A 9,950-nucleotide genomic window follows, 5' to 3' on the forward strand; every position below is an offset into this window, starting at 1 on the left:
CGTCATTACGTACGCGCACACCCCCGCGTATACGTCACCACTCATCCGCTCGTAAAGCGCTTCTCCTGTCTTTGCGCTGCACTTGCCTGTACTCGCTCCCCACTCCCCCGGTCCGACGTCTCCCTAACAATGGAGCAGGCGATGCTGTGAAGAAGAGACGGTTTGACAAACAAGCAGGCCAGCACGCGCACTATGATGTCCTCTTACTACCATCCAGCCAAGGATACAGACATGGCGGCCATGGCTGAACCGCTCTGCTTAGAAAGAGGTACAATACCGTGCGCCATACTAGAATAATGTCTTGTCGATATCAATCTTATCAATTACAGATATCGAACATCGTTTTAATCTACGAAAATCTCATAGCAATTTATTTGCAAACTGTGATAATAAATCATCACAAATTAATATTTTGCAATTGTAAAACGATGTGCTGATTGGGTTACCATACGTACAGAACAGGTATGCATATAACAAACTGTGTTGATGACGTCATCCATATCGCTTTAATGATGACTATTTGCTTGCATCCGTTAGATGTGTCTCGGGTGATTGAGCTGTTGGACCGACTCCAGCGCAGAGGTGAATTGCCTCCTCCCAAATTACAGGCCCTGCAAAGAGTGCTGCAAAGCAAATTTTGCGCTGCTATCAGAGAGGTATGAAACTATGCAAAGTTCTTTTTTTTTAAATTGTATAATGCATCAAAATTCTTTTAGATTAAGTGTGTCTTTGTTCTCTTTGTCAGGTGTACGAGCAGCTGTATGACACTCTCGACATTGTCGGAGGACCAGAGGTGCGAGCGCAGGCGACAGCCAAGGTATTACAAGCTAACGAAATACAAATCGTATGATGTGTTTTACAATGCACGAGTCGAGCTTTATTTGAGCATTTTTTAACAATATCATTTTCATCCTGACTAGGCCACCGTGGCAGCGTTTGCTGCCAGCGAGGGCCACGCTCATCCACGGGTGGTGGAGCTGCCCAAGACAGACGAGGGTTTGGGTTTCAATATCATGGGGGGCAAAGAGCAGAACTCCCCCATCTACATCTCCAGAGTGATACCCGCCGGGGTGGCTGATCGTCAGGGGGGCCTGAAGAGAGGAGACCAGCTGCTATCTGTCAATGGCGTGGTAGGAATCCGCTAAGTAGTTTGTTGTACTACCAATACCTTCAAATTAGGTTGGTATCAGCATTCGGCCATCCCTAATTAAGATTTATGGAAAAATATTATGTCTTTGTGGCTGTGCAGACTGTGGAGGGGGAGCACCATGAGAAGGCTGTGGAGCTGTTGAAGGCCGCCCAGGGCTCTGTCAAGCTGGTGGTGCGTTACACCCCAAAGGTCCTTGAGGAAATGGAAGCTCGCTTTGAGAAAATGAGGACTGCCCGAAGACGACAACAACATACAAGCTACACGTGAGAGCAGTCGATTGTTGATTTACAAATGAAGCCTTCCTATTTTTGTCAATCTTGCTGTCTCTCTCTCACTTTGCAGTTCTCTGGAGTCCAGAGGCTAGGTCGTCCAACATCTCGGTCACATCATCACCCATCCTACCTGACTCACGTGTCCCACTTGGAGGCATGACTAGAGATGACAAGTAGTAAACCAAAGTAGCCTACTAACGCCTGCTACCTGAAATGAAGCCAAACATTGCCGTTTGGGTTTATCCTTTCCCTCCTTTTGCCTATTTCTTAGAAAAATGCAGTGATGGCTTGTAGCGGTGTAAAATCTTCTCCAACAACATAAATGTAATGTACTATACATGCTACGTGACTTGACTAGATCAGATTTGTGCATCCGTCCAGTATGTGGTCCATTGTGTGAAGTTTGAGGAAGTGTGTGTTTAAAAAAAAAAACACAGAGGCCTTCGAGACCTTTTCTGTGACAAATGTCCCAATCGAGGGTTGACCTTTAGGCATTAGCAAAAACTATCCTCCGTGGCTGCTACATGTGATTTTAAATGTTATCTTGTCGTTATTTATTTGCTTATTTGATTTACTCATGAAATAAATGGCGTCAGTCAAACACTTTTCAACATTTTTCCAAATATAGAGATGAATTTTACATATATAATCTGCATTGGGGTGACATGAATAGGATCGATGTGAAGAGGAGAAGACATTTCTTGTACCCTCAGCAATGACTCGACTATATTTCAAAATCAACAGAGCAGTTATGCAGCCATGGTGTTAAATTCTTGAGGTGACCTCTACTCTTCTCACCAAGGATCTGCTCACCTCCGATAGGGAGCGACAACCTGCTCACATAAAGACAAATTATTAGATGTGTTTTGTTTTGCAAGTGTGTGTGTGTGTTTTACCTGCTAAGCCCATCGCTAGTTTCAGCTCATCTTTAAGAAGTTGCAGAACTGCAATAACACCTTGTTCCCCCTGAACACAAAATATTTTGCACAGTTCACTTTATTCCAACAATTAGTTACACTTTAATGACGAACTACAAGTGGCTTGACTCGGTCCACCTGACAGGAGAGACCCCACAGCACAGGCCGACCAATGAAGACGGCCTTCGCTCCCAAGGCGAGCGCCTTCAGGACGTCGGTCCCTCGTCTCACTCCACCATCCAGGTAGACATCGCATCTACCTTTTACCGCCCCCACAACCTCTTCCAACACGTCAAGCTACACAAACACACACCAAAGTGGCTCGTTATATCATTAATCAATTGCTCTTTCTGGTCCTGAAGCAAATAGAACAAAATGCAAGGTTGTAAATGACAAATGATAAATAATGATAATATTAATTAAATCAAATGGGGCGAAGGGGAATTATAAATGTTTTATTCACAACAGTAGATCCATGTGTGTATGTGGGAGGGGGTGGGGGCGGGCGGTTACAGAATAATAATTTAAAAAATCCAATTAGCGTCTATTATTATTATCATTTACAATACACATCAAGCACACAAAAACACACCGTGGCAGGAACCCCATCCAGCTGTCGAGCTCCATGATTGGAAACCAATATGCCATCAACACCATAGTTCACAGCCCTGGCAGCATCCTCCCCTGAAAACACACACCCACTTATTTCACATCAACCAGTTTCTTCTCACTGGTCACAAAAAGCGCCGTTAAAACTATTACCAGTTAGCACTCCTTTCACAATCACAGGCAAGTGTGTGTTTTTCTTCAGCCAGGTAATGTCATCCCAGCAGAGGGAGGGATCGATGGCTTTTGCTACATAAACAGCCAAGCCGCTATCACTGCCATAGTCTCCTTCTGAGAAAGCTAAGGAGTCTGTTGAGAAGTTTGACAATCTGGAATACAAAATACAATCCAAGTATATAGGCATGCTCTTTGTTCCGAGCGGTGGGTAAAAAAAAGTCCTACCTCAGATGTGGGGGCAGTTTAAAGCAGTTCCTCATGTCCTCCAGCCTCCTCCCCAGGTACGGCGTATCCACGGTGACGAAGATGGCCTTGTAACCCGCCTCCTCTGCTCGGCGGACCAACGAGAGCGTGAGTTCTCTGTCCTTGTAGATGTAAAGCTGCAGCCACAGCACACCACCCACGCCTGGCGAAGTGGTCATGGCTGACATCACTTCCTCGATTGTGGAGGTGGCCCATGAGCTCAGCATCATCCCCGTCCCCACCGCTTGGCACGCTGGGAGGAAATTCCGATTGTCACAGACGAGCCATTGAATTCACTTGAATAAAATGAAACTTTTAAAAAGAAGCTGAGGAATTTCATTTAGACAAAACCAGTGCTTTGCCACCATCTTGTGGCATCTTACTGTCAAGGGGAAAAGTGAGTTGGATCACATGTCTGTTTCAAAGTCCAGTCTAAAGAACTTTTGTCACTGTCCAAATGGACGTAGCCGTATATGATGATAGCATTTGAGAAAGTTCTAGCTAGTAGCGTACCTCTTGCAGTGGCTGTCTCGCCGTCTGGATGAGCCATCCTCTGCATAGCGGTGGCTGCAACACACAGGGGCATGTTGAGCTTGTGGCCCAACACCGACAAACTCAGATCCACACTGGAAACGTCCCTCAACACCCGAGGGATCAGGCGCCACCTACAAGCATTTGGTTAATAATGATTAAACACAACTTCTTCAAATAAAAAAAATAAAAGTCTCATTGGAGCACGTGTTGTACCTTTTGAAGGCCGCCACATTGTCAGCCAGTGTGATCTGCTCCTCTGCTCCAGAACTGTAGTAGTCATAGACAGCTTTAGGAAGAACCTTTCTGGCTTCCACCTCAAAGTCGGACACACACACTCGCTGCCCTGACATTGCTGCTGAAGCTCAGTTTAGTCGTGCTCACTGAGGTATAGCAGATAGAAAGAACCAGGCCAGACGGTGGTAGACAGAGCCGTAATCATTAACCGACCGGAGACAGAGTCTCTTTCTCTGTTTATTTTAGTAAATGGTTGCACAAAAATACAACACAGTTATTTTTCATCTTTTCACAAAGTCTTTTAGATGGTAAAATCCCAGTGATGAAGTTGAACAATGGATAAGTCTTTCATGGTTTAAGTTTCGTGTATTAAATATAATGCAATATAATATATTATAATAACATAAAATAAATAATAAAACAAATTAATAAAAATAATATAGTAAAATATTGTGTCTTGTGTGACAGGAGAAATAATCGGAATTAGTGTTTTGGTGGTTCGATTATCCCGATTTTTTTTCTACAGTTAATAACTTTTGTTGTTCTAAACCTAATATATCAATGTGACTAAATGTGCATGATGTTAACTTGAGCCCATTCCAGGGTCTAACCCAGTTCCAGCTCAGTCGTGACATTGCTCTCAGGATGGAGGACCTTGTGTGTGGTTTTGGGATTCAGTGTCCCAGTTCTTGCCATGGTTCCTCTTCCTGTTGCGTTCTGCCATGACCACGGCTGCCACCACCGTGACCAGCACGGTGACGGTGATGACCAGTACGGTGGCGGTCTCTGCGATGCACAATTGGCTGTCTACCCAAGCCAGAGAAGCCCCGGCCAGCTGTGGCGGCTGGTGACAGGTCACGTTGCGGTAGTCGTCGATGTGGAGATGGCGAACGTGAAGGATCTTGCTGAAGACGCGGTGCAGATCACAATCGCAACTCCAAGGGTTCCCTGCGGGTTGGGGAAAAACGCACAACAAAATAAAAGCAGCACTTGAATTTGATTTGCTCATTTTCAACCAACAAGACAAATAATGAGTGAATACCTGCTAGCTGGATGTGCGTCGCTGTTGTGTGAAGACTGAGGAAGGTTTTGAATTTCAAGTGACGCAGGTTGTTTCCCTCCAGAGCGAGAACTGCCAAGTTATAGAGAGGAGACAGAGCCTTCGTGTCAATCCGGGAAATGTTGTTGTGACTCAGCTGGAGCACCTACGCAGGCAGACAGACAAGTTATGGAACAGGGTTTCCCTACAGAATCATCTTGTGGGTTTTTCTTTTTACCTCCAGTCCGGGCAGCATATCGAGGCTCCCTTGGAGCACTACGGAGAGTCTATTGTTGTGCATGTAGAGCTGCCTGAGCCTTGTGAGCCCCCTGAACACACCCGGGCCCAGTGAGACTAGATGATTACGACTCAGGTCCAGTTTCTCAACGTTGTCCAGATACTCAAAGCTGACGTAGAAGAAGGAAACAGATGACTTCGTGTGAGGGAATATAACGATGATGGAAATGTTCAGTGATATGATGGGACAGAAATCTAGTTCATAGGTGTCAAACCCAAGGCCCGAGAGCCGTATACGGCCCACCACATCATTTTACGTGGCCCGCGAAGGCAAATTTTGCATCGACTTTGTGTCATGACTAAAATTACAAATTGTCTTCACTTTTGAAAAATAGAGCAGCATTTTTTATGACCATTCATCTTTTGCTACTACTTGCTTTGTTGTTTTGCTTTTTATTTAAAATCATCAATCCATCTAGAAAAATAAACTGGATTCAGGATCCACCTTGCCGACTAAGAAGCAGATCTGATGGTGAGCTAAAACCTTTTTATAAAACTAAAGTCCTGAAATGAAGAGCGCATCTAGTCAAGTGTGTAACACCTGAATGCAGACAGATGATGTAAGTTGTTGCGCTCCAGTCGCAGCTCCTTGAGTCCAGACAGGCTCACTGAGAAGTCAGCAGGTAGACTAGTAAGCTGGTTCCCACTGAGATCCAGCTTCTCCAGGTAAAACAGTGAAAAAAATGCCTGTGGATATGCAAAAAATTAAATAAAAATGATTGTCCGCTCACTCAAATCTCTGTATTATCTGTCCTCCATTACGACCTGTGGTTGAAGAGCTTCTATCTGACTGTTAGCCAGCACCAGCACCCGTAAGGACCACAACCCAGTGAAGGCTCTGCTACAAATTTCACTCATATTGTTTCCTCCCAACTCCAGGAGCCAGGTGCCGTGCGGGAGACCCCTGGGAACGTGTTCCAGCCCACGCTCACGGCAATCCACCAAGTCGCTGTGCTCGTAACAAAGGCAGCGGCGGGGACATAACCGTGTGCACGCCACCCAAGGGAAAAAGAAGGAAGGCCAACCGAGTAGAAGAAGGCCGAGGAGACGCATGCTTCGGTGGAGAAAAGCAGAACTTGTGGAAGAGTAATGGTTACATTCTGCACTTCACTTCACCAACTCTTAAAGTCACCAAGGAGGCACCTAAGAAAAGAAAAGGTTTTCTGATCATGCATAATAACATAATATACCGTACCACTACACACTCTGTACCCTAGTTTGGTTCAAACCATAAAACCACCTCATCTCCCATAAATAACACAATGCTTTTGGCACAGCTTTTGTCTTTTGAATGATCTGAGTGTAATTATATAATCATTATTTAAAGCGAGTGGAACAGATGGGTACAATGACAGAATACAACTAAACTCTTCATATTTCTATTATTTGCTCAGACCCCGTTCCAGTTGTAAACAAAGAACAAGATATCATCTCCTGTCCTGAGTATATTTGTTATGATTATTATATGTCATGATTTAAAAGGTCAAAATGTAAATGGCATTGAATTCTAAACAAGGCTAAAAGTATTGATTTGATTTTGCAAAGGTGGACTCACCCTTCCGGCTGAAGGACTCCATCCTGTTGCAGAAAACATTCCAGCAAGAGACCAAATGATGTTGACGACGATGTTGATGATGAGAGAGACTTTGGTGCAGCCAGTCAGCTGTGTCAGTAATCTCTTAATCCCTTCCAATCACCAAATGTTTCCTCTCATCCACTAAACTGGCATCTCTTCATCCAACCTCCATCCCTCCCATTTTCTCTTGATGCCGCCTGGGGGGAGAGGGGGACTTGTTGTCTCCTCCAGCCATCTGTTTCCACCATTTTCAGGTTATATAAAGACAGTTTCAGTGAAATTGGACTGGAAATATGCGAGTAGGTGTGCACTTCTGGGAAAATCCCGAAAAATCAAACTGGCCACTTCATTCGGTATACCTCACAACCTAATTCGATCTCATGCATACAAGAGTATATCATATTATATTATATTATATTAAATTGTATTATATTATATCATATTATTTTATATTATTATTTTAACTAATAACTACACGTGAAATGGTACCGACCCAGACCGTTTAAATAAAGTTTTGGTATAAAAAAAAGAAAAAAGCGTGCAATGCGGAAGTAGTGACAAGTGACGCAAAACATCGCCGCACGGTGATCGGAATTGGACAGTGCTTTAAATGACAGCGTAGAATGGTAAAGAAACTCAATCAAACGCCAAGGAATATTAAAGAAAGTCAAAAAGAACTCTATTCTGAGCTAAACTGAGGCCGGGTAAGGATTTTTTTCATGCTTTGTCTTACTTCCTAGATTGACACAAAACGACATTTGACTAAAATGTACACGCACAAAGTTTCACTTAATCGTGGGGAGCATCTGAAATCACTACTGGGAGGGCACCACAATTAGAATAGCTTCAAATCACTCACAAGCAGATCCAACCATTGTATAGTCATTGATTATAATGACCTAGATGCAGTTTGCCTCCTCTTCATGGTGATTGACAGTTGCGGCCTCATCATGTGTTGTAGGTGTGCAGTAGTCATGGCTGAGGCCGGTGCTCATCTGACCTCCAGCACTGTTCGGGACCAGCCGTCCATCTTTGAGGTTCTGGCTCAGGAGTCTCTGATGGAGGCGGTGAAACCAGCGCTGAGACACGCTGTCAAGGTGAGCCACTTCCCTCCCGCTGTACACCATCTGGGAAAAAATGAAATCATTCTTCTGTTTAAATGTCTTGTGCATAATAAATAAAACAGTTATGATGATGTGCAAAAAAAAAAAAAAACACTTATTTTGCCTCCCTTCAAAACTTTTCAGGTTCTTGCAGAGTCCAACCCGTCCCGCTTTGGTTTCCTGTGGCGCCGCTTTGACGAGTTCTACCTCCTGCTGGATGTCCTCCTGCAGAAGCACTTCCTATCCCACTGTAGCGCTTCCTTCTCGGAGAACTTCTACGGTCTGAAAAGGGTTTCAATGGGGCAGGGTCTTCCTGTTGGCCTGGGCCTGCACGCCAAAGCCCGCTGGCGCTCTCTTCTTCTCCTGTGCCTCGTGCCGTACTTGCGGGCCAAGCTGGAGGCCACCTTTGCGCGCCAAAGGGAAGAAGAAGACTTCTCCATACGGCTGGCGCAGAGCAGGAGTCAGAGGCTGTACCGGGCGGCCGTGGCGGCCTACCCGTATGTCAACTCGGCCTGGCGGGCCTGGATCTTTTGTCAGCAGCTGCTCTTTGTCTTCGGAGCGGCGCGCACTCACAATCCTCTGCTGTGGCTGGCGAGGGTTCGACTGGCTCGACTCACCGATGGAGATGTCCGAGAGATGGAGATGAACGCAAGCAAAGGGGGAAGTCCGGCTGGGGACAGGTATGGGTGATAATATCATTGCTTTACGTTAAACACAATGGTATTGGATCTCGTTCAGCTCTGGCATGTATACCTGAAGACTTCCGTGATTTGACCACTTGGGGGCAGTAAAAACATCCATTCATTCTCAACATGTTTATCCTGGCGTCTCCCAGTTTACAGTAATATGACTAAATTAAAAAAAAAATTATAATAGGATAATGACTAAAGTTCTGTCTTGTTTGCAGTGTGTTGCAGAGGGCGTGGTGGTTGACCTCACAAGCGGCGAAGGGCGTGGCCGTCTCCCTGTCCACCTCCCTCTCTCTGGGGGTCTTCTTCTTGCAGTTCCTGGAGTGGTGGTACTCTTCTGACAACCAGGCCACAGTGAAGAGCCTCACGTCCCTCCCCGCGCCCCCGCCCCCCCTCCACCTACACACGGCCGACCTCAAGGAGGACAGTCTGCGTGAGGCGGCGGCCGACGTGTCGCGGTGTCCACTCTGCAGGAGGCTTCGTGTAAACGCCACGGTGCTGTCCACGTCGGGTTTTGTTTTTTGTTACCGCTGCATCTACACGTATGTGAAAGCCAACCGTCGTTGTCCTCTCACCGGCTACACGACTGAACTGCAGCACCTCATTAAAATTTACTCGCCAGACACTTAAAATTTGACGCTCTAATAGAGCAACTTCTCCTACCTAGGCTTGAGATTTGGAAACTGTGTGATATCACTGTGTGATAGAGACTTTGTAAAAGTGCGAAAAGAGTATCTTGAGGAATAATTAAGTCAAATAAGTTGGATGTCCAACCAATCACTTTTGAATGACGTGTTGGTCACCAATGTGTACTGTACTTTTCCAACGAATCAAACTTTGTATCAAATGTGAATTATCATGGATCTACTTGATCAAATTGTACTTAAAATCTTTCAACTTGTGTTTTTGTCCTTTTACTCGACAGATGCATTGTAATTAATGTAATTAACTTCATCCATTGCTAAAAGTGTAACACACAAGACATCCAAAAGCATCCTTAGTCTGAAAAAAAAGGATCTTAAATGTGCAGATAAAAATAGGGAGCAAAGTTGGTCCGTTGCAAATACATCATCAGAAATGTGCATTCACAATCGACCAAAATGACATACTAAA

The 9,950-nt window shown here is 44.9% G+C and overlaps 4 protein-coding genes across 7 annotated transcripts; 2 read left to right on the plus strand and 2 right to left on the minus strand.

Moving 5' to 3' along the window:
- The first annotated feature begins 9 nt into the window (after positions 1 to 9).
- lin7b (lin-7 homolog B (C. elegans)) lies at positions 10 to 1,854 on the plus strand. The gene is made up of 6 exons (XM_037257555.1): positions 10 to 268; positions 538 to 656; positions 746 to 817; positions 921 to 1,130; positions 1,250 to 1,413; positions 1,493 to 1,854. The coding sequence occupies exons 1-6, from the start codon at positions 193 to 195 to the stop codon at positions 1,512 to 1,514; spliced, it is 663 nt and encodes a 220-aa protein (XP_037113450.1). The 5' UTR covers positions 10 to 192; the 3' UTR covers positions 1,515 to 1,854.
- Positions 855 to 4,326, minus strand: hao1 (hydroxyacid oxidase (glycolate oxidase) 1). 4 transcript variants are annotated; one of them, XR_005098635.1, is made up of 9 exons: positions 4,113 to 4,326; positions 3,879 to 4,030; positions 3,348 to 3,618; positions 3,102 to 3,274; positions 2,932 to 3,023; positions 2,478 to 2,636; positions 2,319 to 2,388; positions 2,130 to 2,255; positions 855 to 1,091 (listed from the first exon to the last, which is right to left on the minus strand). XR_005098635.1 is itself a non-coding variant. In XM_037257553.1 (8 exons), the coding sequence occupies exons 1-8, from the start codon at positions 4,247 to 4,249 to the stop codon at positions 2,232 to 2,234; spliced, it is 1,074 nt and encodes a 357-aa protein (XP_037113448.1). In that variant the 5' UTR covers positions 4,250 to 4,326; the 3' UTR covers positions 1,853 to 2,231. The 4 variants fall into 4 exon arrangements, 2 of the variants coding, with proteins under 2 accessions (XP_037113448.1, XP_037113447.1); XR_005098634.1 differs by having other exon boundaries at positions 855 to 1,203; XM_037257553.1 differs by lacking the exon at positions 855 to 1,091 and having other exon boundaries at positions 1,853 to 2,255; positions 2,323 to 2,388.
- A 56-nt stretch (positions 4,327 to 4,382) lies between these two features.
- LOC119126348 (slit homolog 2 protein) lies at positions 4,383 to 7,292 on the minus strand. Its single transcript, XM_037257554.1, has 6 exons — positions 7,025 to 7,292; positions 6,235 to 6,612; positions 6,011 to 6,156; positions 5,411 to 5,579; positions 5,176 to 5,338; positions 4,383 to 5,081 (listed from the first exon to the last, which is right to left on the minus strand). The coding sequence occupies exons 2-6, from the start codon at positions 6,520 to 6,522 to the stop codon at positions 4,774 to 4,776; spliced, it is 1,074 nt and encodes a 357-aa protein (XP_037113449.1). The 5' UTR covers positions 6,523 to 6,612; positions 7,025 to 7,292; the 3' UTR covers positions 4,383 to 4,773.
- Positions 7,293 to 7,589: 297 nt separating this feature from the next.
- On the plus strand, positions 7,590 to 9,739 carry pex12 (peroxisomal biogenesis factor 12). Its single transcript, XM_037256316.1, has 4 exons — positions 7,590 to 7,749; positions 8,007 to 8,142; positions 8,293 to 8,828; positions 9,056 to 9,739. The coding sequence occupies exons 2-4, from the start codon at positions 8,020 to 8,022 to the stop codon at positions 9,465 to 9,467; spliced, it is 1,071 nt and encodes a 356-aa protein (XP_037112211.1). The 5' UTR covers positions 7,590 to 7,749; positions 8,007 to 8,019; the 3' UTR covers positions 9,468 to 9,739.
- Positions 9,740 to 9,950: the final 211 nt, after the last annotated feature.

Source organism: Syngnathus acus, chromosome 8 (assembly GCF_901709675.1).
Source record: "Syngnathus acus chromosome 8, fSynAcu1.2, whole genome shotgun sequence".
Taxonomy (NCBI): domain Eukaryota; kingdom Metazoa; phylum Chordata; class Actinopteri; order Syngnathiformes; family Syngnathidae; genus Syngnathus; species Syngnathus acus.

Coding starts and splice junctions, on each gene's coding strand:
- pex12 (XM_037256316.1), top strand. CDS start 8,020: ATGGCTGAGGCCGGTGCTCATCTGACCTCCAGCACTGTTCGGGACCAG. Junction 8,143..8,292: donor CGCTGAGACACGCTGTCAAG/GTGAGCCACTTC, acceptor AAAACTTTTCAG/GTTCTTGCAGAGTCCAACCC. Junction 8,829..9,055: donor GGAAGTCCGGCTGGGGACAG/GTATGGGTGATA, acceptor TCTTGTTTGCAG/TGTGTTGCAGAGGGCGTGGT.
- lin7b (XM_037257555.1), top strand. CDS start 193: ATGATGTCCTCTTACTACCATCCAGCCAAGGATACAGACATGGCGGCC. Junction 657..745: donor TTTGCGCTGCTATCAGAGAG/GTATGAAACTAT, acceptor TCTCTTTGTCAG/GTGTACGAGCAGCTGTATGA. Junction 818..920: donor GAGCGCAGGCGACAGCCAAG/GTATTACAAGCT, acceptor CATCCTGACTAG/GCCACCGTGGCAGCGTTTGC.
- LOC119126348 (XM_037257554.1), bottom strand. CDS start 6,522: ATGCGTCTCCTCGGCCTTCTTCTACTCGGTTGGCCTTCCTTCTTTTTC. Junction 5,580..6,010: donor CATCATCTGTCTGCATTCAG/GTGTTACACACT, acceptor CTTCTACGTCAG/CTTTGAGTATCTGGACAACG. Junction 5,339..5,410: donor ATATGCTGCCCGGACTGGAG/GTAAAAAGAAAA, acceptor CTGCCTGCGTAG/GTGCTCCAGCTGAGTCACAA.
- hao1 (XM_037257552.1), bottom strand. CDS start 4,249: ATGTCAGGGCAGCGAGTGTGTGTGTCCGACTTTGAGGTGGAAGCCAGA. Junction 2,637..2,931: donor TGGATGGGGTTCCTGCCACG/GTGTGTTTTTGT, acceptor GTGTTTGTGTAG/CTTGACGTGTTGGAAGAGGT. Junction 2,389..2,477: donor TGTGGGGTCTCTCCTGTCAG/GTGGACCGAGTC, acceptor TTTTGTGTTCAG/GGGGAACAAGGTGTTATTGC.